General features: G+C 43.0%; 2 protein-coding genes across 2 annotated transcripts; one reads left to right on the top strand and one right to left on the bottom strand.

Moving 5' to 3' along the window:
* The first annotated feature begins 1,822 nt into the window (after positions 1-1,822).
* Positions 1,823-11,104, top strand: CFAP90 (cilia and flagella associated protein 90). Its single transcript, XM_075706410.1, has 3 exons — positions 1,823-2,005; positions 6,103-6,219; positions 10,925-11,104. The coding sequence occupies exons 1-3, from the start codon at positions 1,823-1,825 to the stop codon at positions 11,102-11,104; spliced, it is 480 nt and encodes a 159-aa protein (XP_075562525.1).
* A 3,274-nt stretch (positions 11,105-14,378) lies between these two features.
* Positions 14,379-24,218, bottom strand: FASTKD3 (FAST kinase domains 3). Its single transcript, XM_075705782.1, has 6 exons — positions 22,761-24,218; positions 18,827-18,912; positions 18,068-18,230; positions 16,852-16,921; positions 15,425-15,539; positions 14,379-14,641 (listed from the first exon to the last, which is right to left on the bottom strand). Exons 1-6 carry the CDS (start codon positions 24,193-24,195, stop codon positions 14,543-14,545), a joined length of 1,968 nt encoding a protein of 655 aa, XP_075561897.1. The 5' UTR covers positions 24,196-24,218; the 3' UTR covers positions 14,379-14,542.
* Positions 24,219-27,779: the final 3,561 nt, after the last annotated feature.

Here is a 27,779-nt window from a genome sequence, read left to right as displayed (position 1 = left end):
ACCAGGAAGAAAAAGCCTTTGTAAGATACAAATAATTCTAAAGGGATTTATACCTTCATTGGGAAGGAAAAATGAACTGAAAACCATCATTTTAATTTATTTCAGATGGGTGGTTTAGGATGAATCTGTAACAAGCATCCAGCAGTATTTTCGACAATCTGAATTGCATCCAGAGAGTGCAATTCAATTAGTGCCATCTTAAATGTTAATCAAAATGAGCTACATGTGAACGGTAGAAGGAAAACTGGAGAGAAACATTTCAGATCTGACTTCAGAGCTCTTGCCTAGCTTAGTTAAGATTTCTGGTGAACGGTTTCTTGCTGCTCTATTTATAGCTGCAGCTTCAGCTGAGCTGCTTTTTATAAATGGGCTTGCTACCTCTTGGTGCTTGGACTAAACTACAAAAAAGCACTGGCACAGTGGCGAACGTGTCTCTGCGTAGGAAGCTGATCTGAGGCAGCTGTTGGATTTTCAATTCCACTGCTCGCTTATGCTGCGCTAATTTGGCCCATGCTGCAGGAAGAAGAGGACCCTAATTGGCAGAGGGACATTATTAGATAAGCAGATGGGAATTGTCACGAATGATTTAAAAAACCACCCACCCAAGACTGTAGAGTATAAATACCTCCACACTGCACTTGAAAAGAGGCTACATAATTTGGTGTGCTAGTGATGGGAGAGTGGCAGCTATACAGTAGGGATGGGGCTTTTACATAAGTAGACCTGAATTATTGCACAGGTCCACAATGCCCAAAAGAATTGGTTGTGAAGATCTCTGGTACCCTGACTGTTGGGTTTGTTTTTTTTTTTTTTTTTAAATAAATCTTGGATGTTCAGTAAAAATAAGATGCCTGGAAGAGTACTGTTTTGAAAGTACTTGGCAAAAGATACTAGTAGCAATAATAATAGTAATGCTGTACCTACGGCACATTAGTTCTGCAACTGTGGTTGCAGAAGAGAAAGGTAAACCAAACCAAGCTCGTCACAGATGCCCCAGCAGCACAGCAAGCGTGGTTACCTGTATGTATTAAAGAAAAACCGTGAGGTGACTGTCAAAACCAGGAGCCAGTTGCTACCAGGGTAGAGCTGTTTTAGAGTCAATCTGCTGTTAGAGATTTGCACCTGGGAGACGCTTACTTTCAGTGCCCCCAACGCGAATATTTGTGCGTGAGACATTTCCAACCGCATCGCCTGAAATGGCTGAACCTCCTGTTAAAACCTGTGGGCGAGGAGGCGCGGGCCGAGGAGGCGCGGGCCAAAGAGAGCCCAAGCTCCCCAAGACTCGGGATCCTCGTTCTGGTGGAAACTCCGCGTTTTGGTGTGGTTTTATTCAACCTCTCCACTTAAAGGGGAATTTCTGGATTAGTGCAAACAGCCAGGGGGAAAAGTCAGTCCCTTTCGGCCAGGCTTTGCTCTAACCTTCCTCGCCAGCTGCCAAGGACAGTAAGGGATCAGGGAGCCGGCCGTGAGGGAGGACGGCGCTGGAGCCCCGGGCCGGGCCGCAGGTCAGGCTGGGCCGAAAAGCTCACGTCTGAGAGTCTGCAAATCCAGATCCAACCGGTTGAAGGTTCCAGGTTAACACCACTCTGTGCAAACGCCCAGAGCTCCCCTGGGCCCCCGGTGGCCGCGACCACCAGGCCCCAGCCGCGCCCGGGGGCCCGGTTCCTGCCAGGCTGCCCCGGACGCCGGCTCACCCCCGGCAGGGGCTCGGCCCGTTTCGGGGCCTGCCCGCCTGGGCCCCGCCGCCGCCCGGGCCCTCCCTTCTCCCGGCCACCTGCGGGCGGCGGCGGAGCGTTGCCGGGTAACGGCGGCCGCCGGCAGCATGGCCTCCCCCGCCCCGCCGGCGGCCCCGGGCGCAGCCGGGTCGGGAGGGGCAGAGGCGGCGCCGGGTAGCGCGGCGGGAAGGAGGCGGCCGCCTCCCCTTTCCGCCCTCTCCGCCTTCAGCCGCATCCCGGCCAGGCGGGAAGGGCCTCCGGAGCTCAGCTATTTCCACCGGGAGGCCAAGGTGAGGGAGGGAGGGCGGGGAGCGAACCGGGCAGAGCCGAGGAGCCTCGCAGGGCCCGGCGGGTCTGGAGGGACGAGCCTTCCCCACGGGGTTCTGCATAACGACATTGGCCTCAGGCCCAGCGCAAGGCCTCGGCCCTCATCCTGAGGGGCCTGGTCAGGCGGGTGTCAAAAAAAATCCCGTTAATATTTCAAAGGCCAGCGGAAACGCTGCGTGTTAGTCGCTAGCTAAGGCTATCGAATGCCTGAATAGCAGGTTTTCCCTTCGCAGGCCTTTGCGAAGTGTACCGGGTGTTTGCTACTTGCGGGTAGAAAATGAGGGCAGTATCTTTCACTGGATGGCAAGAGAAAGCAGACACATGGTTTGCCAAGGATTAAGGACCAACAGGCCACGTGGTATCACCAACATGCAAGGTGTCTTTAGGGGGAACACTAGGAAAGGCATCATCTGTCACTAGCGTTGGGTGTGGCACCTGTGTTTTTTCTGGTAACGCACGCTCTCGGGGGGCCTTTAGTAAGAAACTGCTCCATTTTCAGTCGAGGGAAAGGGTTTTCAATACGCATCGCACAAATTTTCCATATGCTCAGGTTTAATAAAGAAAATAAAGAGAACTAGTCAAAACAGTAACATAACTGAATGCTTCTGAAGGTGTCACATGGGCACTTATAGAATCATAGAATCGTTTAGGTTGGAAAAGAGCTTTAAGATCATCCAGTCCAACCATTAACCCAACATTACCAAGTCCACACTAAACCAATTAAGGGTAGACTAGACTAAACCATGTCCCCAAGTGCCACATCTACCCGTTTTTTGAACACTTCCAGGGATGGTGACTCCACCACCTCTCTGGGCAGCCTGTTCCAATGCTTGACTACCCTTTCCGTAAAGAAATTTTTCCTAATTTCCAACCTAAACCTCCCCTGGCGCAGCTTGAGCCCATTTCCTCTCGTCCTATCGCTAGCTACTTGGGAGAAGAGCCCAACACCCACCTCACTCCAACCTCCTTTCAGGTAGTTGTAGAGAGCGATAAGGTCTCCCCTCAGCCTCCTCTTCTCCAGGCTAAACAACCCCAGTTCCCTCAGCCGCTCCTCATAAGGCCTGTGCTCCAGACCCTTCACCAGCCTTGTTGCCCTTCTCTGAACACGCTCCAGCACCTCAATGTCTTTCTTGTATTGAGGGGCCCAAAACTTAACATGTAGTAACTCAAGTAGACTAGCAGGGAGCCTCACCCCTCACTCTCTGCTGCATTGTATCACCCTTCTTCCTCATTCTCTCTGTCTTCATATTTAAAATCAGAAATTAAAACAGTCTTACACCTTCAGCCTCAGCTGGGCTATACTTCTGGGTAGCAGACCTTTCTCTCCCTGAAGAGAGTCATATGAGACATTGAACTTAATGACTTTCCCCGCCCCGCAAAAACATTAAAAGTTCTGAAATGTCTGTTATATCAATGTAATACAGCAATATTATGGCAACATATATTTATTTACAACAATAATCACACCCCGGGAATCCCATCCCCACCCAAGTGACAGGCTGCTAAATGTGCAGAGCACTGAGCAGCGACAACTGGCAACCTGTGAGAGTCTGCAGGTTGAGTGGCCCTGGGATGTGGGCAGGGTGCAGACCACAGCACAGCGCTGGGCAGTAAAGGAACAGCAAAAGCAATTTCCAGCGTTGATTGGGTGGCCCTGCTGAAAGACAGGCAGATTTGTAATTTCAGACTCTGGTGTTGATTTCAGTGTTACCTTGGGAAGGTGCTCTGAGCTAAAGGTGAGCGGGCACAGTTAGCGCCGTGCTTAACAAAACACAGTAGGGAGAGCGCAACAAGTAGGGCAGGTCAGAGGACTGACATAGTGCACTTGGGGCTGGTGGAGCTCACAGTCTATCCAATCTACATGGAATTAGCAGCCATATGGTAGAGCTTTTGCTTGCAATATAAAGCCTGCTTTCATACTCCTGATGACCTGGTTTGTGGAAAATGCTGCTCCAGTGGCATGGAAACAAAAAGTGATAACAGCTGTTTAATAGGTTTCTTCACAGCACAGGCGTCAGCCATAGGGGAGGAAGCAGATTCAACCTATTCTTCTGCACAATTAAGGAAGTAGATCATTTGAAATTTTTTATTTATACAGGAAAAGGACTTTCATTCCTTTTTGGAGCTTAAATACCTAAAACCAACTGTGTTCCAGAGACTGAAGTGGAGAGAAAGAGAGGAAGACGTGCTTAGCACATGGCCAGAAGCCAGAAATCCCTGCCTTTTAATTCCTTGGCTGACAGTTGCTCCCTCGATTGCTTTACATAAGTTACCGTAGCCAGTTTGTGTGGTGTTTCCTCTTCTGTGACATGAAGAAAGCTATTACCTATTTTATGTGTGTCTGGAATATTAATGAATGTTTGCGAAGTGCTTAGCTTTAGTAGCAGTATACAGAGGATGCCCACCCTGAGAGCAAATTGTCTGCTCTGCGTGATTCACTTGCTCTGATGGGTTTAAGGAACAGCTCCCCACCGCCACCACCACCTAGGCCAACTAAGTCAGTATTTAACAACAAAGAGAAACAACAGTAAAAAGTTATCAGTATATTGAGCACAGAAGTTTTGCCTCTACACATCTGGCAGAAGATCTCAAACAGATCATCTGGGAAAGGGCTAGTTTTTAACATAACAGGCTGGATACCTGTCTGCAAGTTCCAGAAAGAATGAATTATCTGCTCTGACACAGGTTAACAAATAATGGACAAATAATGCCATGTGAATAAAAACAAAGGAGCAAACAACATTCATGGTGGTGAACACAAATTAGAGGCCCACTAAAATTCTGAACGAAACTGGTAGCGTGGGGAGGAAAGGAGAAGCAAGGAAGCACAGAAATAGTAATAATAATGGCGGTGACAAATCAGATGCAGGATGCTCTTGAACGTGCCTGAAATTCTGTGAGGCTTGATGGTTTCTAAGAAATGAAGGGATGGATATGTTAAATATCAAACCACGTCTCCTCTTGGCAGAACCAAGTAATGGAGATACCCTTCCAAAAGAAGCCTGTGATTACAGCAGTGCCTTACTAGCGCTCTTACCAATGGTTTCCTTTTAATGGAACCATTGACCTTGGCCTGCCTCCACTTGACTATTTTTGGAGGATAGCATTGTAAATTCTAAGACTCAAAATACAAGAGTTTTTCAAAGGCTAAATTGGGCATGCTGCAAAATTAGATGTTAAAAAAAGCCCAACAAAATGCACAATTTTTCAAACTTGTAGTCAGCCATGCACAAAACCAGTGATCGATTGACATGTTTACCAGAATATGGACCTTTTAATGAAGTTCATTAACAACTAACAGCATATTTCAACAGAGTATTTTGCTTTTCTTTCCTTGAAAACTTTCATTGGTTTTGAAATTCCTTTGATTCCATTGCTGAGAACTTGATTGGATTTCACAAATGCATTTGTTAGCAGATCAGATCTTTAATGATGTAACTATGTCAACAGGTATCATAAATATAATAATATTCTGGCGTGGGGTATGCTGTATTTTCATGTGACAGATACATGCATACTACTGCATCACAGGATTACCACTGTCATGTGTTTCTGAACTCTTCTCAGTTCCTCTCTAATCAGAAATTAAATGGTGATTCCACTGCAGGATACCTTTGTTTTTCTCATTCCAAATGAATTCTGAAACTGCCTGCTTTCCTTTTACATTACAGTGCCAGATGGTTTGACAAATTTATGCACTTAAGAAGGAGAATATAAAGTTCAGAGAAGTAAAACAAACAAACAAAGCAGTTAAATTTCCAAAAGTTACAACAGATTACAGGCAAAAATCGAGGTAAATTGCCCCAAGGGAAATTTCAGAGCTGACCGAACTTTAAAAAGATACCACACATCATTAGGTGTTTTTATTGCAGACTATTCCAAAAGAGTGACCCAAATTTGCTAATGGTAGCTCAGTAATATTACAGTTGCCATCATCTAATGCTATATGTGCACTGTTACTAAGTATTGAGTTATTAACTATTCATTTGACTACATATATTCTGTAACCTGTAAATTTAAGCAATACTGTGAATTAGCCATTTTTTCCCCTTTTCTCAAGACAGGAGATGTTTCTGCTTATGATTCCATGTTTAAAAGACCAGAGGGTTACAACAAAAATCTTCACCGATGTGACAGAGAACACGCAAAGAGTCGTGGTCTTAACATTAATGAGGAGGTAACCCTTTGATAATTTCATAATTACCTTCGTTAAAGGTATTTTGTACTTTTTGACATGGCTGGAGACTATAGCCATTGTTTTACCCTTTATAATGCAGCCTAGATGGTATCAAAGGAATCAGAAGGAGGACATCATTGTCCTCAGCCTGGAGGTTTAGGAAAAAGCGTTAGCCAGTGAAGACATCTGAGTTAGCTCCTGCTCTTTGACATCCGGTAGATTTCCAGGTGACAAGCCATATGCAGGTTAAAGCATGGGGAAAGAGATACACACAGCAAGGCAAACCCTCTGTTACAAAGCTTCAGGGTCACCGAGACTGTGTGGTGGGTTGACCCTGGCTGGACACCAGGTGCCCACCAAAGCTGCTCTCTCACTCCCCCTCCTCAGCTGGACAGGGGAGAGAAAATATAACGAAAGGCTCCTGGGTTGAGATAAGGACAGGGAGAGATCACTCATCAATTACTGTCACAGGCAAAACAGTCTCAACTTGGGGAAAAATAGTTTAATTTATTACCAATCAAATCAGAGTAGGGTAATGAGAAAAATAAAAACAAATCTTAAAACACCTTCCCCCACCCCTCCTTTCTTCCCGGGCTCAGCTTCACTCCCGATTTTCTCTACCTCCTCCCCCAAGCGGCACAGGTGGATGGGGAATGGGGGTTGCGGTCAGTTCATCACATGTTGTCTCTGCTGCTCCTTCCTCTTCACACTCTTCCCCTGCTCCAGCGTGGGGTCCCTCTCATGGGAAACAGTCCTCCACAAACTTCTCTAACATGGGTCCTTCCCACGGGCTGCAATTCTTCATGAATTGCTCCAGTGTGAGTCCTTTCCACGGGGTGCAGTCCTTCAGGAACAGACTGCTCCAGCATAGGCTCCTCTCTCCACAGGTCCACAGGTCCTGCCAGGAGCCTGCTCCAGTGTGGGCTTCCCACAGGGTCACAGCCTCCTTTGGGCATCCACCTGTTCCAGCGTGGTGTCCTCCCTGGGCTGCAGGTGGATATCTGCTCCACTGTGGACCTCCATGGGCTGCAGGGGAATCTCTGCTCCGGTGCCTGGAGCACCTCCTCCCCTCCTTCTTCACTGACCTTGGTGTCTGCAGAGTTGTTCCTCTCACATATTCTCACTCCTCTCTCCGGCTGCAGTTGCTGTTGTTTTGGTTTTTTCCCCCCTTCTTAACTATGCTACCACAGAGGTGCTATCGCTGTCGCTGATGGGCTCGGCCTTGGCCAGCGGCAGGTCCGTCTTGGAGCTGGGTGGCATTGGCTCTATTGGACATGGGGAAGCCTCTAGCAGCTTCTCACAGAAGCCACCCTTGTAGCACCCCCACTACCAAAACCTCCCTATGCAAACCCAATACAGAGTGACTTCTGAACCATCTGTGCCCTTCGAGAGTTGCAGTTCAGGTGGTCCTGCAACTATTTCTGTGATGCTTGAAAACTCTTCTGCCTGAGAGGACTGGATTCAGGGATCCCAACTCAACCACTGCCCTCTGACATCCACCTTCCCTATGCCAGCATTTGCTGAGAGCCCAGGTCTCTGAAGCTGGTGAGTTTGTTATGCAAACTTACACCATATTGCCCTGCAGGAAGGAAATTCATAGGGAACTAGTGCAAAGGAGGGGTCAATTAGAAGACCACGGGCATGCCTGGAAAAGGCTGGGCAGAGCATTTGAGGCCTGCAGAATCTGCCAGCCTGATAGCTAAGGAAGTATCCAGCCATGTTTCTAAACAGCTGCCTTGAAAATAGAAATATTATGAGATACATACATATTTATAAATAGGTATTTTTCCATGCAGCATCTGAATAATACACATACCTACACAAGTGTGTGTGTGTGTGTATATTTATATACACATACACACAGAGAGGCAGAGACTGTCAAAAAACAAATGAAATGCAACCTCTGTGTTAATGGCCTCGAAATCCCGATGGCTTCATGGGATGTAAAGAGGTGGGTAGGCTAAGAATGGATGGCTGTGTTGGTGATTATATATAATAGAGATAGAAGAAGGAAGAGAGAGACTAAAGTTAAAATTACTGTAATTGCTGTGTAATAAAACTGTTGGGATTTTGGGACAAAGGCTTGTGATTTCTCTCACTAGCAGCTATGTATGCCAGACATTTCAGTGCATAGCCATCACGCCCTTCAGCTCTATCAGAAAGTGCAGGGAGTATTAGGTGCTCCCAAAGGAATCCCAGGCATGCCCATTACTAGCACCTGCTCGTGCCTAGTAACTCAACTGCAAATCTGCGTGAGGCCAAAAGCTGTGGAAATGGCTACTCCAATTAAAAATGAGCCTTTTTATTTAAACAACGTAAAGCGAACCCCCCTCCCCCAATACCAAGCCCAAGCTCCAGCTGGGAAATTTGTGCAGAAACAGTTCATCAATGCAGAGTTGAGGTTTCTTACTGAGTTCTTGTGTCCTTTCAGTATCAGCAAAACTCACTTTCCTACCAGTTTGCTTCCTAAAGCAAACACGTACAGGCCAGAATTCATACCAGCTCTGCTGGGCAGTGCACGCAAGGGAGTCTGCCGGAACAGGTGTCCCTTAATCCAGCCCTTTAATTAGCATGGAGACACATCAAACCCACATCTGTTAAATATTACAACATGATCCTCCTGCACGTGATGACACCCAACACTGGACTTACCCGTAACTAAGTGCAGGTCACATACTCAACTCCTGCTCTTTAATTACCTCAGTGGCCCTCACAGACGTTACATAATAACAACTATATTATAGAACATAATAAATAAAAAAGTCACAATCAACATCTTTCTAGCGCAACACTGAAAGGGGACAGGCTGAATCCACCACAGTACATTCCTTTCCTTGAAGTGGAAAAAACCAAACCACTGCAAGTAAGGCCCTCATTTCCTGCAGAGAGCCTGGGTGCACCCAGGGAATCCAACAGTACAGTCACAGATACTCATTTTAGCTACACGTAGCACGGTGACTGCAGCGGAGTGTTTGCACAAGGCTGCCATTGCTGATTTCAAGCGTTAACAGTTCTAGAATTACACGCTGCGAAGGCGTGTAGCGGGATGCTTCCCAGCCAACTGTTGGAAATTCTGAAATCTGCTGAATGCCGAACCCACAAGGATAAAATGCCACCGTGCACAGTCAGTGCTATGCTACCAAGGATGCTGAAAACTGAATCTTATTTACTTAAAGGGAACACAAGCTATCAGAATTACATACTGCTGCCCGTTGTTAGCACTGTAAACCCTGTATCGCTAGCAAAGTCTTTCTTGATGGTACGAAGATTCTGCCATTTCTCCTTATTCAACAGTTATCCACAGCTGGGGTTGGGGAGGAATTGGTCTTATTTTCTGCCTGCCACTCTTCTTGACTTGATTTTTGTTCTGGTGGGGTTTTAAGTTGGCATACTGAATAGCTTTTAATGGGGTGGAGCAAGGTAGGCAGAAAGGGTAGGGGGACGGTTAGGGGATGAATGGTTGTTTTGGAGTGGGCTTTTCTGTTTGGTTTTTTGTTTTGGGTTTCTGTTTGTTTGTTTTTAAAAAGGGTTTGCAGCGTCTTCCCAAGAATCTCAGGTCTACTTTTGTCCATGAGTCTGGAAACGTCTCACATCTGGCTGCCCTGCTATGAGACCCCTTGGATCTGTGCTCCCACCATGCATCCTCGCGGGAAATGCAGGGGCTCATGTGCTTCACAGGTTCTATCATAAGTGCTGATATGGCTCAGACTTGTGTCTGTTGTAGCAAAGAAGTCATTTGTGGTGTGGCGGCCACATTTTGATTCTCCTTGTAGATAATACTTACATTGTAAGACTAGGTAAACACATTGGGGACCAAGGCTTGCTGTGTTAGCTAGCACGCAAACATACAAGCAGCCTGATACCTTTGGCTAGGGAAGGAAAAACAAACAAATCCTGTCTTTCCCTTCTGACTCAAGAGCTCCCCATTGCTGTAGCAGAGGAAGGAACTGCAGATTGCAGATAGTGATTGCACAGTCACTTGAAGTGCAGTTTACTAAGAACAAGCTTAGAATCATCTTTTCTTGGTCAGGTTATTTTTCACCAAGTCCACTTCCCATCGCTGCAGAGCAGTTATTTCTGTAATCTTACAGCTACAAGCATTTTTAGTTAAACCTTTCATTGTGCAAAAATACAGTAGCATATGCTTTATGTCCTTCAGGGAAAGCTTGCGTGAACTAGTGGTTGCTCAGGGTTTTTTCTTCAGGCTTTGATTTTTTTCATGCAGTGGTTTCACTGAATTGTGCAAGCAGCGTAGGTGTTCCTATAACAGGGGATACAAATTAAATATCTCCTATTTTTCAAATTAATCATGCAAGTCAGTGCACAAGAAAAATAAGAATTAAAAAATCTGTGCCACTTTCTAGTAACACAGCATTTAGTTTGCCAGTAATCACATGGTAATCACACACTTGCGTGCGTGTGTGTAAAAAATTATCAGTCAACAGTAACTCATGGCACAGCTCCTTATCTTATCATCTTGACATCTAGTGATACATTCATGCTTTATTAATATACATAAAAAACTAGGTCAGGGATGGAACAGTGAGAGTGCACATCACTGCTAAATAAATATAAATCCATATAACAGATGCTGTACAGTTCTGTCTGTTATTTTGCCCCTGGCCACAGCACAGCTAAAGCAGTTGATAACTGCCAAGTATTAGCTCTGTGATTTTCTTATAAGGAGAATTTTATATTTTCACAGGAAATGGCAAGACCTGTCGCTGTTTTGTCATCTTCAGAGTATGGGAGACGCATAAATAAGCCCGTAGAGCAGCCAATCCGAGACCATGGAAGGATTAATCACGTGCAGGCAGAATTCTACAGGAAAAATGGCATCACCTGCTTATTAGAAAAACCTTCTCCAAGCCTGGATCCATGCTAAATCTCTTGTACCTGTCATTACCAGCAACATTTATGTGGAAAAAAACCCCACCTTGCATCAAAAAGCAATACGGTGCTTTTGCCTTTTCCTCTACGTTTTAGTTAATGAGAATGATTTGGATTAAAAGTAGGATGAAATAGCAGCTGTACTTTTCTTCATGCTACTTCAAATGCATGTCTTCTCCTTACAGTCTCATAAAAACCTCATGAAGAAGAGCATCAGCAAGAGCTGAACATTTCAGGTAGCAAGACTGGAAATGAGACCTGTTGGGTCAACAGCTGTCTCTGCTATTTTAGGCTGTGCTTCTACATAACTATTCACAGACTTAACATTTAAGCAACCTTGCTCCTCAAGGTATCGGTGGTCACTGACTTCTTAATCCTTACAGTGTTACTACAAAATTGATAGGTGTTACTTTATCTGCACAACAGCTGAAACAGGGATTCAACCCAGATTTTCAAAAATGGACGGGCTTACCCATAAATGGGCAAGTAAAGAAATGATCTGACTTAGAGAAGTGCTTAGCAGTTTCAGTAGACTTCAAGTGGAAGTCAAGATAAAGGGAACTTCTGAGTCCTTAGCATTTAAATAGACAAAATCTGGGCTTAGCTGATTTCAGACACCAATTTTGCTGACTTGCACTATACAGATGCTGTCTGATGGATTGATCTGTTCAACAGTGTCACAAGACAAATCATCTGTGGTTCTGTATCCAATGCTGAAAAAAAAGAAAAAAAAAAAGTAAAACTAGGAGAACAAGCACTAAATAGTTTGGTAGAAAGGATGGAAAAAATACAAGGATTTGAGCAGTAGTGATTTAAAAAGCTTGTTTAGAGTAAATGTCTAAACCTGCCTAAACATTTAGTGCCTTGTATTCTCACTGAATCCAGTACTAAACTTATAATGCAATTTCAGGAGAAGGAGTATCTCCTGCAGGGTATGCATCAGTTTGGTTCTCAAGAGCCTTTGATCCTGCTGCTGTTTAAAGCTGAGGCAGTATGGTTCAGAAAGGAACAACAGCTGGACTCATCATACCAGAACAAGGACTGGAAGTCCACAGCTTTGACTGACACTGGAGTTCTGTCAGGTACTTACGCATAGGAAACCTATTATAATTTGTGAACACAGTGAGTCTCCTGGTAAAAAATAATAAAAACAAAGAAATTCTTAATCTGGGGCCTGGATAAGTAGTAAATTAGGCAATCAATAGCACTTGTTTGGCATGATGTGAGAAGCAGAGCACACAGAGCAGCCCACTCCGAGAGGTGTTTATGACTTACATTACTTGTGACCTGCAAGTTTCTCTATATTCAGTGAGCTAGGGACAAGAGGGCAGTACCCGCTACATTCCTTTTGGACAATAAATACTTTGTTAAACAAATCCAGCAGCATTAAATGAAAGGAATCACAGTAAGAACAAAGCAAGAAGGAAATGTTTTCTAACAATACCAGAATGCTTTTTCAAAAATCAGTACCAAATGTATACCAGTGAAGAATGAGATGGAATATGGCCACATTCTAGACAGGTTATTTTTAGTTTGGGACAGTCAGTACGAATTACTTCCTTTAAGTAGTCTTACTATATTTACAAACCATCTGTGTTTGAAAAACTACGGGAAATCAGATCTGTTTGAGAACACCACCACCTTCTGGCCTGTGTGAGAAATAGGCATCACCAGCTCACTTCCACCAGGGAGAAACGCGTGAGTCAGTGACACCACTACCGGCTTTCCTCTCTCATTTCCTTGCTTGTGTCACCCCCTTCTCTTTCAGTCCCTTCTCATCCCTCCTCACTTTTGAAGGCTTTTCACAGGTTGTTCCTCCTCCTACTTGTTTCTCATTCAGTTCTGAGTGGTTGACTTCTCCTTTCAGTGCTCAGTTAGCATCAAAAGAATACCCTGACAGTTTCTTCTGTATTAGGGAGCAGTTCCTTATAAATGTCTGCAAAGACATTTCAGTCATTCTCCTTCAATTTCTGTTTTGCTAGGATGACAACTGTTAGGTTACCGATGTGCTGCAAGCTTCCTATTATACTGTTGGAAAGTATCTCATTACCTCTTGGTGCTCCCTCACCTGTCAGCGCTGACATACTACTGTGAGTAAGGGTTTTATACATGTAACAAATTAACGTGAACAGAATGCACAGCATGACACAATGTAAATCATATTTTGGATTTGGATTTTGCATCCAAAAATCTCCAGGGATTGTTGGGACAATTGACGGACACCCATAACTCACAAATTATTAACAGTAGCCTTGGAAGGAAAAAAATGGCCACATTCTGTATCTACTGGTGAAATATATAGAACTTCCAGGATGTAAAAGTTTTACCTTTTTGGTATCAAATCATAATAGTTAAAATCAAACCAGGTGATGCTGGGAATTCTGCTTTGCTACTCATAAATAATAATTCCACACAGGACAGGATGCACAGGCTAACCTGTAAATGTGTTTTACATGGCAGTTCATCAAGTATACATTATGTGATCAGAACTAAGGGTATGTTATTTTCCCTTTGTCCATCTGTAAAGCAACACGTTGACCGAAATTAGGGCACACCCTCGTTCTGGCTGAATTGGTTACTGGTTCCAGTTCTCAGTTCCACCCTTCTGCCAGAATTTATACTCACACGTAAAAAAGGACTGCATAGGACAGAGTTCTTCTGAGCTTCAGGGCGTAATGGGTTTCAGTTTAGGCTCAAATGGCAGGCTGTAACTGAAGGAACTCTGGAGCACGTATATGACCCCATTAGCTAAAACTGCTACCAAAGACAAAACTACAAATAGTAAATACCCAGAACCTAGGGTGGCCCCCACAGAGACAGCTGTGTAAGTCCACTACCCTGTGGCCAGCTGTTCTTCTACAAAGTAAAGCAAATCTTTTTAATAAAAATGCTCTCATTTTCTGTAAAGCATTGCTATTTAGCAACCGGCGCTCTACATCTCTTAAGTAGGAGTAATAAGCTAATACCGCTTGTGCAACTACTGCAAATTTTAGTTTTATGAAACACTTGGGAAATCACACAAACAGCTATGAGTAAATTGCACAATTTCTTTTTATACTGTCAAGAAAAGCCCTGATTGGTGGGTAGCATGGCACATTCTGTACATTCAGCACCAGCCAGTATCCTTGAATAGTCACATCTGTCCATTTGCAGTTGTGAGTTAGAACCAGTGAAAATACAAAGGAAATGCAGCGCTGACTGTCTGGCACTTACCTCTGTTAACTTATAATAAATATTTACACAAAACATAAGAAAATATGTGGCTTTTTATTACTTTACATGTCAATTGTTCCAAATATTGGAAGGTCTCACATTCAGAAGCTCAAATTATCTTAGGTGGAGCTATTTAGAAAACAGAATTGTTCTTCCATGCACAATATTTACACGTTATAGTACAGGATATCAACCTGTGATTTAGTATTATTCTCCAGTGTCAGCAGTTGAGTCCGTATGTATGAGGAAAGATTTTTTTGTGTAGATATTCTGCCATTTTTCTGGAATTTTGTAGACTCTCTGTCTCAAAAAATGGAATCTGGAAACAAAACAAAAATGATTGTTGGAAATACCTTTTAATAAGCAACTGGGTAAGGCTGATGTTCATTAACAGATGTAAAATTACACATCAAAGATTTGTCTGTTTTAAAATTAAACATTTAATCCTAAGTGTATTATTGATCTGTAAATCACCTGAATAGAGATTATTGTAAAACAAAGAGTGATATCCATTACAGTTTAAACTAAGTTAAATATAATGGAGGCTTATGTGATAAATGATTATAAATGGAAAAGAAAATCTCAAAAATCTAAAAGTAACTGTTTTGCTCTGAAGTATGTTTAAAGATAAAAATACCCCTATTAATTCAACAGGCAAAATAAAGGATATACTCTGCTGTGAAAACACTATTTACAATACAAAATAGTTCCTTTTTTTTAACTCCTCTTTTTAAACTCCAAATTCAGACCTTTTTTTCAAAAGTATTTAATTAAAAATCCCAATTCTACTGAACTCTTAGACAACATTTTCCGTTAACTCAAGATTTGAACCTTAATCACTGCAGAGAAGTACTCTTTTAAGCAGCCACTATTTGGCAGAAAACACAGGCAGAATACACTAATTGATCCAAGGAAGAAAAAGGAATTTCTATAACACCCTCAAAAAGGCAAAAACTAGGCAGAGAGAACATAATACAGAAAGGACAAGACTACATCTACCTTGGGAAGTAATTGCAACTACATTTTCAAGCATTATAAAATAATAATTTTTCATTTGTTTTGTTAGCCAGAGCAAAAGCAAACCACTGTCTTTGGACTTTACCTGCACGACTTCATAACCAAGTAAGTGAAGGTGTCTCTGTTTAATAGCTTCTTCTCCCAACAGATTGTGGCTATTAACGCAAAATCTATTTTGACCATCAACACAGAGGGCAATTCTAAAATCAAGCACAAGTGTAGTATCAAAAACAACAACAACAAAAAATCACTTATTTTAATCATCACAACTACCGCAGTTCCTAAGAAGCATAAGACAATACCTCCCCTTGTACTCTCTAATACCTCCTAGAATTAGATGTTGTAGGATGGGAGTTACCTAGTTCAGGAGAATTTAAATCACTCAATTTAAGGGTGGGAGAAGGAAAGCCTGAAGCTTAGTGAAACTGATCTGAAAAGCTTATTTATATGCTCCGAATAGAAATTACCATACAAGTTAATAAGAGTTTGGTATATTTAATGCTACTATTGGTAAGATGTTTTGAATTCTTCTTGAAGGAAAAACATACAAAATACTTGTCTCAGCTTGAAAACATTTCAGCAGCGAAATTTATTCAACTTATTAGTGTACCTGTTAAACCTGTTAGAGTTTAAGTTAAAGTTTAAACTAAATCTGTTTAAGTTTAACCTGTACGTATGGTTGACAGCATCATGGATTATAACAATATTTCTTCTCCTTGGTGATAAAAATCACATCAACTTAAACCAAAATTTTTATATCCACTGTAAAAAAGTTGCTTAAATTTCAATATGTTAACTATATTGTGACCATATTTACCCATGAAAGCTGTAATTAAAAAAAAAATTCAAAGCCCATTCTCAAACATTTAAGCATGGGATTTTTGAAAGAACCTATATTAGTCTGTGAGTCTTGTGAAAGTTAAGCTAGAGAAAACATAACCTTTTCAAAGCCTTTTGCTTTATCCACAGAAGTGCAATTGCAAATACCACACAGGCAGGTTGCTTAACTTTGTATCCAAGGTTTCTCAAAATAATCCTTGTTTAACGTATTTTTTAAACACCTATGCATTTTTCAATAAAAACAGCATCTGTAGCAAACATCCTCATTACACAGGATTCCTTACAGAAGTCAATTTGTGAACTCAAACTGGCTTAAACTGTGTTAAATCTATGCGGACACACTCAATTAGAATTAATTTTGTTTTAATTCGAAAATTAATTACAGAAGATCAAAATACACTAAGCCAAATCAGGATTGCTTTGATCCTGACTGTCACTAAGTAAAGAGACTAATTGTCTGACACTGTATAGTCAGGAGCCAAAATAATGAGGAAAAAGTGCAGATCGTTAATTTTGCCAACTTTGTCCTTTTTCCAGTGGCTTCAATGTGAAACCTTAGCTTTGTTGAGGTCAGTGGCAAAACTCCAATTAGCTTAAATTTTGCTCTGGTTTCACCCCAGATGCTCTTTGTCAATGTTAATATTTTACCAGTGGTTTCTTTTATTCTCTTACCGTCTGTGTACCTCTTCACTTTGGGCAGCAGGCAATACAAAACCTTCTTCATCTAATTTAATCTCAATATCTAGTATAGATGAAAAAAGAAGTGACATTAGAACGCATTTCATGTAACAAACTGTTTACTGTAATTCTCATCCTCTTACAGTTCATTGTTTTATAAAACAACTAAAATACTACCACAATACTTTTTCCTGAATCACAGAGGCTTGTAAAAGATGTGTATAGACTACTTAACACAAATGAGTGATAATTAGTAACACTTCAGCCTTTCATAATGCTAACAGCAAAGTAGTATTTCAAGTCCACTAAAAACCATAATGTAGTTAAATGGCACTTTGCTGTGCTGGGTAGGGCCTCTGGTATTTTGAGGGCTTTGGGAAGAAACTCTCCCACCCCTTTATTTTTCTCACTAACTCCCTAATTTTATAGATTACGTCAATCTGCAAACAGAGCTTGGGACCTACACCCTGCCAACTTCAACCCCATGTGGAAGCTGAAATGCAGAGTAATTCTAGAGTCATCCTTCTCTTTAATTTTTTTTCCATCCCTATGATATCAATGGGGTCTGAGACCCTTTCCTCAACACCGTCTTTATCCTCCACCCCTCCTAGGCACACATCTTTCCTCATTATTACCTTCTCTTGGTTTCCTTTCCTGACGCATGAAATGCTCTGTTTTGCCTACTCCTCTCTTTCAGTCCACAAACCCCCACTGACTGTATGTAGTCAACAGTTCTTGCTAAGGGGAGAGGAGCTGAGCAGGGCAGAGAGCTGACAACCTTCCAGCTATCCCTTTCTCTACTCACCACCAAAGCAGAGAGATCAGGCAAGTGGCATTGCCTCATTTTACTTTACATTATACAAGTTGTTTACAGGATAAGTAAAAGGGAAGATGATAGTAAAAATACAGAATACAAGTTAGCAGCTATTTTCAGTGCAGCGTAAATTCCAAGTACTATTGCAGTTCTTTTCTCTCCCTGTTCTTCCTTCTCACTTTGAAAATGCATTTACTTAAAGTTCACATAATGTTTCCTCATTTCAGACCTTCTACAGAGTTTTGTCTTCCAGTTTACTTTTTCCACATTTGCACAATTTAGAATGCACACAAAGGGAATATAATAAATCATTTTTATTTCTGGAAAATAACTGAGCCTAAAGTTCTGATGACATAAGTACACATCTTATTATTAATCTGAAGAAATGTTACTTACCAACTGTATAGAAATACGGAGTTGATACCTCTGATGCAAAATATATTCTTTTTTTCAGTAAATAAAGTAATCCAGTCTTCACCCTTTTGAGGAGGTGAACATCCAGGGAACTGTGAGGTGTGAGAAAGGCCTTTACTTGATACTTTGGAAGGAGTTTGGGACCCTACATAATGACAGAAAACCAAATCAAAGAAACAGGGAGATAATATTTTTGCTACCTCATATTAATGTAGCAAAATGTATTCCATGCATCTCAAGCTATGTCTATTGAGAGACTTACAGTCTGAGGTGTGATCTGCTAGAAACTTAAAAAAAAAAACAAAACCAAACCAAAGACCAACCACCAGAATATCCTCAGCAAGCTTCCATGCTATCACGCTGAATGTATTGCTCGTGAGAAATGCACAACTGTTTCCATTCCTCTGCAGTCAGGCCAACATCAAAGTGCCTGATCTCTTTTGTTCTCTAAGGCTTCACAAGTCAAACATAAAAAAGGAATAGCTGTTGGAAAAGTACTCAAACATGCAAAAAGCACTTTAATGTAGAGCTAGTCAGTTCTGTCAAACATACAAATATATCAAGTCAATCAAACAGGCAGAAATGCTTCGTATTTTCATCAAGGGGGAAAAAAAAAAAAAAGCTGTTTCGTCCAATTCCAATGTTTTTATGGAAAAGACAGTCTTCAACTAGTTATCAGCAGGGCCCTAATGACCTTATCAGCTCTTGCTAGCAACAGTTCTGGTTTCATAGGTACCATACCTCATAAAATGGGCACTCCAGGTTAACAGTCAGAAAAAGCTGGGTTAGCTGGGAGGCAACAGTTCTGTCCAAACCAGGTGGCTGAGCTGAAAAAAAAATATTCAGGCTTTCAGGTGTACCTTCAACAAAGTATCGTTACACAAACCGTCACGCAGAAGTTGGGAAAAGCTAATCTGTTTTAACATGCAGAGAAGCTACTTGATCATTATCATCCTTGATCATTGTTTGAATGAACATAAAGATCAGTTGTGAAATTATGTACTTAGAAAAAAGAGGAAATGATTTACAGAAATATCATCAACATAAAAAAAAAATATACAACTAGCAAGATCTTAGCGAAGACTATCATACTCTCACAAAAAAATGAGGACCTGAGAGATGCATGACGTTCTACAGGGAGGAATAAGTTTGAGTTGAGGTCTTGGAGAAATATCCCATTTCCTTCTTCCTACAACCCCCTCTCCCCAAGTTATAATCCCAGGATCTCATTGTTTCACTCAGATTTTTTTTTTTTTTTATCTGAAAGTAGTGGATATTACTGAGTATTATCTGGAGATTTGTCTACAAGTGTATACCTGATGAATCTTTCATGTTACGTGCAAAGTATTATTACAGAATGGCAATCCTGATGTAGTATAAGATGCTAATCATGCAGGTCATCTTCTCAAGTTCCTATTCCAAACTTTCACCACTCTAGTGGTCTTCATATTGATTTAAAAGGACATATTCAAAGTAAGTGGTACTACGAGGTTTCTCATTTTTGAAGTATCAGCTTGAGAACTGTAAAAGACATTCTGGTTTTTAGGATATGAGAAATGTCTGCTTCCTAAAAATCAACCTCTTAAGGTATTTTATGTTGAACAGCTAAAAATTGAGTGACCAAAGTTTCTAATCACTTTGAAAACTTGGCCTTCTATATAGTTTTATTAACAGAAATCTTAGCTGAGATCTAGAGAAGTCACTCATCTTTCTGGCATAGCTTACATATCCCTATAATGCCGCTAAATATGCTTTACTATCTAATGCAGAATTACTTAACATCTATAGCTTACAACTGTGTTGTTCATAATAGGTTTGTGTCCAAAAGTGTTGGATTATGTAACAGTTACAGCCAAGGACAGACTATCACATGGGGGATGTTCTAGAGACTTAATACACTGGGGGGAAAAAAAAAAAACAATTAGGTGAAGGCAGCTCTTGCAGACAAGACAGTCTTGGAAGCAGCAAGTGAACAGACTCTTTGATGTCCTAAGCAAGATGCGATAAGCCACGGGGTAGATTTTTAATTTTCATAATGTCTTCCTTAGTACTGTGTCCTGGTTTCGGCTGGGATAGAGTTAATTTTCTTCCTAGTAGCAGGCATAGTGCTGTGTTTTGGATTTAGCATGAGAAGAATGCTGATAACACACTGATATTCTAGTTATTGCTAAGTAGTGCTTATGCTAGTCAAGGACTTTTCAGCTTCCCATGCTCTGCCAGGTGCACAAGAAACTGGGAGGGGGCACAGCCAGAATAGTTGATCCAAACTGCCCAAAGGGCTATTCCATACCTATGACATCATGCTCAGTATATAAACTGGGGGGGTTGGCCAGGGAGCAGCGATCTTTGCTTGGGAACTGTCTGGGTATCAGTTGGCGGGTGGTGAGCAATTGCATTGTGCATCACTTGCTTTGTATATTATTATTACTATTATTATTATATTATTACTACTACTATTTTACTTTATTTCAATTATTAAACTGTTCTTATCTCAACCCAGTAGTGTTTCTCACTCTTACTCTTCCAATTCTCTCCCCCATCCCACTGGGGCAGGGGGAGTGAGCGAGCAGCTGTGTGGTGCTTAGTCGCTGGTTGGGGCTAAACCACGACAGTATGGTAAGGCATAGGGCCAAGGACAGGACTGTAGTGCTTGCTCAGAGGTGGAAAGGAAGGGAGCTCAGGGCACGGAACAAAGATGGGCACAGGGAGCCTCCACCAGAGGAGTGTAGTCGGCAGACAGGATGCCAATGGGAAGAAGCATCACATAACTGCATCAGATTCTAGATTAAACGTAATTTAAAAACCAGGACAAAGCACCAAACTTTATGCCTTGTTAAAACATATGTGAGCCTTAGAGTTCAATTTACATTTTTACCTAGATAATTAAAAAACCCATATCAGCCTATCCTTAACTGCTCATATTTATGATGCTGTTACATTTTACAAGTTCAGATCTCACTTCTATTTTAATTAAGCCAGCAATTATGCACTGCAAATTATTTTTTTCAGCTTTATCCATTTACCCTTTTCAGCTTTCACAAGCTGATCATAATACAATATGAAAGAGAAATACAACCAACTTGGAAGCAAGAATATAATAAAATAATCCTTATCCTGAAAGAGAAGAAGAGTAGAGATGACAGAAGTCCACACCTGGTTCTACCTGACCCCCACCTGAAAAGCTGGACACGATACAGCCTGAAGAAGGTGAGGAATAAAGCGCCAGAATCACTTACGTGCAATGGACCTTATTTGAATCATAAGGCAAAATAATATTTGAAAAACACATTTTGTACTGACTGAGATTTACAGGTTCTGTGCATGTAATTGTAACACGTTCTTATCAGTAATAGCAATTTAAATTCTTTTTGTCCCAATGCCACACTTCACCTCACGTTCCTCTAGAATTTGTACTAATCTTGACCAAAGTATATAAGGATTTTTAGACTTTTTTTTTTAAATGTAACAATGAATTTCTGTAGTAACAGGTGAGCTTGCTAGTAACACGATTATAAGCAAGCTGTGGAACAGTTACTGTAACTTTTCTTGCATAGTATAATTTGGTCCCAATTTTAAAGACTATGAACAGGTTTTCTGACAACTGTGATTGTGTACCTTCCCCTTAAAGCCTCAGAAAGAGAGTGATTTGGATGCTTAGGAAGATATCCAGAAACCAGGATTATGCAAAGTCACAGAGGACTTAACTTTAAAAAGACATGCAGCAAAATCTTAAATCTAACCAGCAGTGCACAAGCAGAAGGTACTTATTTTAGCTTCACAATCAGCACTGCTAGTATTTCTACTGTTTTTTGAAATACGTCCTCCCCTGGGCTAGCCCCTGAGTAAAATGCCTAAGAGCCAGTCCCAACCCTAAGTAGTATGAGATCCAAGTAAGCAAAGCAAACAATTGTGGGGGAAGAAAAAGATACAGAAAAGTGACTTTGCAAAACAAATGGGGGGCTACACCCAGGATAAAGGTCAAGTCTCAGGACTCGCTATCCACCGTTCCACCTTTATGCCACATCCCTCCTCACGTGGCAGTCATTACAATGCAACAATTTAAAGAAAAAAGAATCCAGAATCTCTAAGCTATATTTTACATCACTCATGCATCATTCCAAGTATCATCATTAAAAAATCTACCACTTTTGGTCTCAGTCTTGTTAGTTCCATAATAACTAGTCTCACCAGCCTTCCTACTGTTACCAGTCTCATAGTAACATAGTCTCACTTTAATGTGAGTATTCACATCGGTCACTGCATAGGCAAAGAAGTTGTTTAAACAGCCAGAGTTAAAAGTAACACATTGCCTGCACAGAATAACTTAGTATCTAAAACCTGTATGAGACAAAGGACAAACATGGGGAGAAACAGAGGGTCAGTCAGTATTTTTTAGAAAAGCAGAAGGATCAACTGAAAGAAAATCTTGAAGGGATTTCAAACCTCTGTTTCAGGGCAATTTTCAAACTCCTCTAAATGATATAAACTGAAAGACAACTGCAACTGTGACAAGGAAGCAACAATCTTTGGCCTCCTGATCACTATTCTCCAGTCACTTTAATCAGGTCATTGTTGATTTGACAGATGTAATTCATAACTAAGGGGTTCTTGACAAGAGACACATCATGTAATAGAAAGAAATGCAGAACACAGCAAGAGAAACACTGCTCCTTACCTTGAAGCTGTTGCAGAAAATAGGGACTAAATATTTTTGGCAGAAAATTTACTGGGTAACGTTGAATGAGAACACATGAATGCAGCAAGTTCAGCAAGGTGTGAGGCTGAAAGTGACTAAAGCGAGTGTGCAGTACAGTTTCAAGTTTCCCAAACAAGGAAGAAGCACTTGGAGGGAGATAGTTAAGAGTCCCAAATGGTATAATACATTCAGCAATCTGCTCGGTGGTAAATCTGTCAGCATCCGAAATGACTCCTTCTGCCACTGCATCAAAGATGGGCTTAGAAAGGATCATCTTTCGGCAGCAATACTGCATGACTTTGCTGACTGTTTGAGGATGCATAGTAAAGATGGACCTGGGAACATGTGTTTCCAGTGCCTCTGTAAAAATTTGTTCACGATGTCCAAAGTATAGGAAGGCTTCCAGTACATTTACCAGTTCATCACCTGTGAAATATGGTACGTGCTTCACAGAATGCTTACACAGTGCTGTCACTAAGGGAACTGCCTGAGTCTGATGAAGAACAACCAGTGAATTCAGTATTATGCTTGTGAATTTTGGGCTTAGCTGGGAAACTATGCTTAAAGCGTCACTGTTCATTCTGTTTAGCAGGTCTTGGTACTGTTGCCCCTCCCTGACAGTCACCTGCAGCATCTTATAAACCATCACCATTTCCCAGGGACTCCACTTCTCAATGTCTTTTTCTTGCATGTGGTTCACAATTTGCTCCAGCATTGCACAACTTTGGCATTTCAACTCAAGCAAACTCTCTCCAAGAGCACACAGATCTTTAACAGTAAACTGTCCTTTACCAAGCCGTTTCTCACCCTCTGAAAACAAGCTTGCCATCAATGTACTTTGGGGATCTATACGTAGTTTTATCAAAGCTTGCAATGCATTCAGCAGCCCAGTGTTTGACAGTTTTGAGGATTCAAATTCAAACTGGAAGCATAATGCCCTAAAAACTTCATTCTCTAACAGTCCTTCAGGGTTTTTGAGACCGTTGTCATCCACCTCAACTTCAGAAACCCTCTGCAAGGCTCCTGATGCCATAGTATCAGACATGACTTCCAGAGAGCTAAGAAAGTCAAAAATCTCTTTTGATGTACAAAGGCTGTTCAACTTCTTGAAAAATAGTTGTTCATCCATCCACCTGTTATCAGATTTAGGACTGCTCCCAGTATCTCCACAAAGATGCACAGTTTCATTGACAGAAAGCGACTGTATCCGCAGTTGTACATGGTTTTTTCTACAAAACATATACTGAGATTTATCTTTGAAACACGGCATCCTCATGGCTACGGAGCCACAGTTTTGGGGCTTTCGCTGCCCACTGATAAAGCTCAACCGTTTGCTTAGGGTCATCAAAATGGACCTGCTTGCTGGTGTGCTGGATGAATACAACTGGAAACTTTTTCGGCTAATCAAAGCCATATTAGATCAAGCGGGTTCTCAAACGATACCTAGAGGAAGAAAAACATGTATATAGTTTGGAAAACAATGGAAGTGTCATTAAAACGCAGCAGAAAAACCTTCTAGCGGCTGGACACGACTGGGATGATCCCCCTCCCACGACCACCAGCGCAAGGCAATGCAAAGAGAAGACGAAACTGCGGGGAGCGCCGAGACCTGCGTGACAGGTTGCAACGCGTCTCTGCCCCGTGTCTCCGTACGGGCGCTGCGGGGCGGGGTGGGGGGAGGCTTCCCCGAGCAGGAAGGGCAGGCCGGCGCTCCTCTGCCTGCCGGGGCCGCCGGGCAGCGGAGAGCCGCACCGCCGGTACCCGCGGCTGGGGCGGGCCGAGGGGGGCTCGCAGCCGCGAAACCGGGGGACGACGGGTGAATCTGACACGCGCTAAGCGGCACCGGCGGGGCCTCGCCGCCGCCGCCGCCTCACAGGCCCGACGCTTCCCCCCGCCGAGAGCGGCGAAGGGCGGGCAGGGCCCGAAGGCGCCGCCGCGGGCCCAGGCGCGTCCCTCCCACCCCGGCGCCTACTGCTGCCTGCCGCAGGCCGGGGCGCCGCTCCCGCTCCGTCCTCCTCCTCCTCCTCCTCCTCCTCCCTCCGCCGCCGGGGGCAGCCGGCGGTGCCGGGGGGCAAGCTTCGGGAAGGCGGGCAGCCTCCCCTCCGCCGCCATCACGGGCAGCGCGGGGGCTGCCGGGAGCTTCCGCCGCTCTCCCCTCAGGTACCGCCCGGCCGCCGCCGCCTTCCCCCGCGGGGCCAGCCTCGCCCCGCCCCGGCCGCCGCCTCCTCCTCCTCCTCCTCCTCCTCCTCCTCCTCCTCCTCCTCCTCCTCCCCCTCCCCCCTGCCGCTGGAGGCCCGGCGTGGCGCGACGGTGCCCGGGTGGGTGCTAGGTGCTTTGCCGGGGCAGCCGGATTTGCCCCCGTGTACGTATTGACGGAAAGCGCGTCCCTCGGCCGCCGCGGCCCCCTTCCCCGCGCCTTGGCGGCGGTCGGCGCTCTGGGGGACAGCGCCGGGGGCCCGGGCGGGAGGCGCGGCGGGCGGGCGGCTCTCTGGGCGGCTGCTGCCGCTGCAGCGGCGTTCAGGGCTCCGGCGGGGGCCTGGCGTTGGCTCCCAGGGGATTTTAATCGCCGCCCTTCATCAGGGACAGCTCTCCCCCTGCCCAGTGGGGCCTCGGTTGGTCCAGCCAAATTTTTTTGGACGGAAGGTCAGGCCTGGGCCGTGGGGGGTTTCACATGTGGGTTTCATTGGCGGGTTTGTGGGTTTTATGTTTGTCTTGATCGTAAAGTAATCCTGAGCAAGTCACTAACTGTTGAAAAAATGACATGGAAATGGCTTCATGGGTCTGAAGACACGGTCCCACAACCCGGTTTAAAGCACACAGAAGTGTGTAATGCTACTGCAGAAGTTTCTTGTTTTTTTGTCCTCTCCCTGGCCACACAGTTTGACATTTTTGACAGATCGGGTACATGAAGTAGGTCTTACAGTACTGGCCTTACGGTACAGCTATGTAATTGCTAGGGTCAGGACATCTGGTTCAGTGAAACTGGCATTCACAGATGGCTTGTTTGCTCCTGCAGTGTGTTGACTTACGGAGCTGATGGACTCCCTGTTAATCTTTTATGGACTGTTAGTTTTCTGTCTTTTCTGAGTACTGGATCAGGCAAGCTATAATCTGGAATTTCATCCTTAATTTCATGTTACGTCCGGGTTTGAGCCGGCAAATCCTGGGTTGTTTTCCCAGCTTAAACATCATTTTGTTTTTTGACGTGCAATTACCAACACATCAACGTGTTAAAGGCTGCTGGTGTGGTAATACTGTTAGAGGGATTCTCTAGAAAGCTCAATAGTCAAGAATTACTGGGGTTTTCCTTCTTTATTTCAGTTGAACTCATATGACATAAGTGGAAATGGAATATCATCTTTGAAGAGTATATAGTGCAGCAAAGCAAGAGCAATGTGGACAGTATGTTCATCTGAGTGCACGTGTGTTCCTGGTTTATGATTGTGTTCATCTGCAGGTAGGCATGACTAATTTTCCTTTCTTTTAGCAGGCATCACTTGACCAGTTTGTGCACAAAGCTCTTCTGGTTGATGGCAGAGAGACGATGCTCTCACAGGGAGAAACTCCTCAACCTGTGTAGTTTAGATCGAATCAGGATCAAGGGAGTCTGTTGATCTAGTAGTGATATAATTAGCTGTCAGGCAGTTAATTGAACTATATATTCAAGATCGATAGCAGCAACGCAACAGATACAATACTAGGTGCTTGCAAAACGTTAATAAATGCCTACAAATATTTAAACAGCCTTCTTTATCTAATTTCAAGGAATAGTCTAATTGTGGCCTCCCCTCTTCCCACAAGCACACCTTTGCACCGTTACATACACACACAGTCCCCTCTCTCAGGAGGTATGCATCTCAAGCGTGATCCCCTCTTCTAGCCCTGTGGGTTCTCTTGTTTACACGCGCCTTCTGTGGGAGATGTGGTTGCTCTGACTTTTGTGTCTCTGTGCAATCTGCTAGTCCACACACCAATGAGAAAGCTCCCCGCAAGTTCATATATGTGCACCCAAGATGTGGGTAGCTACTTTTTGCACCCTTTATTTTTAACTGTACTGTCTGAAGTGGAAGCAGCTCACAGTGTCTTTTGGGGAAGCTGCTCTGCCTGGCCTAGGCAGAGGTCACAGTGCTGTTAGGGCAACATCTGGCCATGTCAGACCGCATCGTGACTGCTGTCCTTTCTGTTGCCCTCTCCTCTCTCCCTACTTTTGCAAATTTTCATGCTTTTTGTACATCTTCCCAAGCTGACTCTTTTGTTTGAAGTCTGTTGGTAATCCCCTGGCTATAATGTTGGCAGCTTACCCCTCAGCTTTTTGTGTATAGAAGGCTTCTGTGCTATGGCATGGTCCCAGTGGAAAACTGATTATCTTTCTCCTTTTCTGAGGTATGAAAAAGAATATAGTAATGAAACGCCACTTCATCTGTATTGTTTTTCTCCATTTATACTCAGGGATTGCTACCTGCTGACAAGAGAACAATTAGGGTGAAAACATAGCACGTGACTAGGGTGAATCTGCATTACTACAGAGATCTGAGGGTATTTAAACTATTTCGTATGAATCATCATAATTTGTGTGTCATCAAATTTCCTTGTATTTCTTTTGCAAAAGGAGGGTGAAAAATCATTTTTGTTGATTGTTTTGGCGTATGCATCTTCTCTTCACGTGCACATGAAGCCAGTTACTTAAATTAATTTATTTAAAGCGACTGTTAAGGTAATTATTAATATATTTAGGTAATATAATGTAATCAATTTAAGTGAAAACTATAATGGAAAATGTAGTAGAATGAAACACAAAGCCTTCAAATTTTCTAGTAATTACATTTTTCATGGAATTCATGTATGGTACAGGCACTGTACTCTTAAGAAGCTATCACTTAGTTTTACCACTTTTGATTTACAAGTATGCTTTAAAAAAAAAAATTCTAGGAGGGGAAACCTTCCACAGTACTGTGGGGAGAAACATCATGCCATATCAACAGGGTGCAGTATTCTTCT

This window comes from Pelecanus crispus, chromosome 2, assembly GCF_030463565.1.
Source record: "Pelecanus crispus isolate bPelCri1 chromosome 2, bPelCri1.pri, whole genome shotgun sequence".
In the NCBI taxonomy this organism is placed as follows: domain Eukaryota; kingdom Metazoa; phylum Chordata; class Aves; order Pelecaniformes; family Pelecanidae; genus Pelecanus; species Pelecanus crispus.
Note: the sequence above shows the minus strand (reverse complement) of the source record. Positions and strands in the feature narration are given on the sequence as shown.

Coding starts and splice junctions, on each gene's coding strand:
- CFAP90 (XM_075706410.1), top strand. CDS start 1,823: ATGGCCTCCCCCGCCCCGCCGGCGGCCCCGGGCGCAGCCGGGTCGGGA. Junction 2,006..6,102: donor ATTTCCACCGGGAGGCCAAG/GTGAGGGAGGGA, acceptor CCTTTTCTCAAG/ACAGGAGATGTTTCTGCTTA. Junction 6,220..10,924: donor GTCTTAACATTAATGAGGAG/GTAACCCTTTGA, acceptor ATATTTTCACAG/GAAATGGCAAGACCTGTCGC.
- FASTKD3 (XM_075705782.1), bottom strand. CDS start 24,195: ATGGCTTTGATTAGCCGAAAAAGTTTCCAGTTGTATTCATCCAGCACA. Junction 18,913..22,760: donor TTTTCTGCAACAGCTTCAAG/GTAAGGAGCAGT, acceptor TTTTTTTTTCAG/CTCAGCCACCTGGTTTGGAC. Junction 14,642..15,424: donor TTGGTTATGAAGTCGTGCAG/GTAAAGTCCAAA, acceptor TTTTGTTTCCAG/ATTCCATTTTTTGAGACAGA.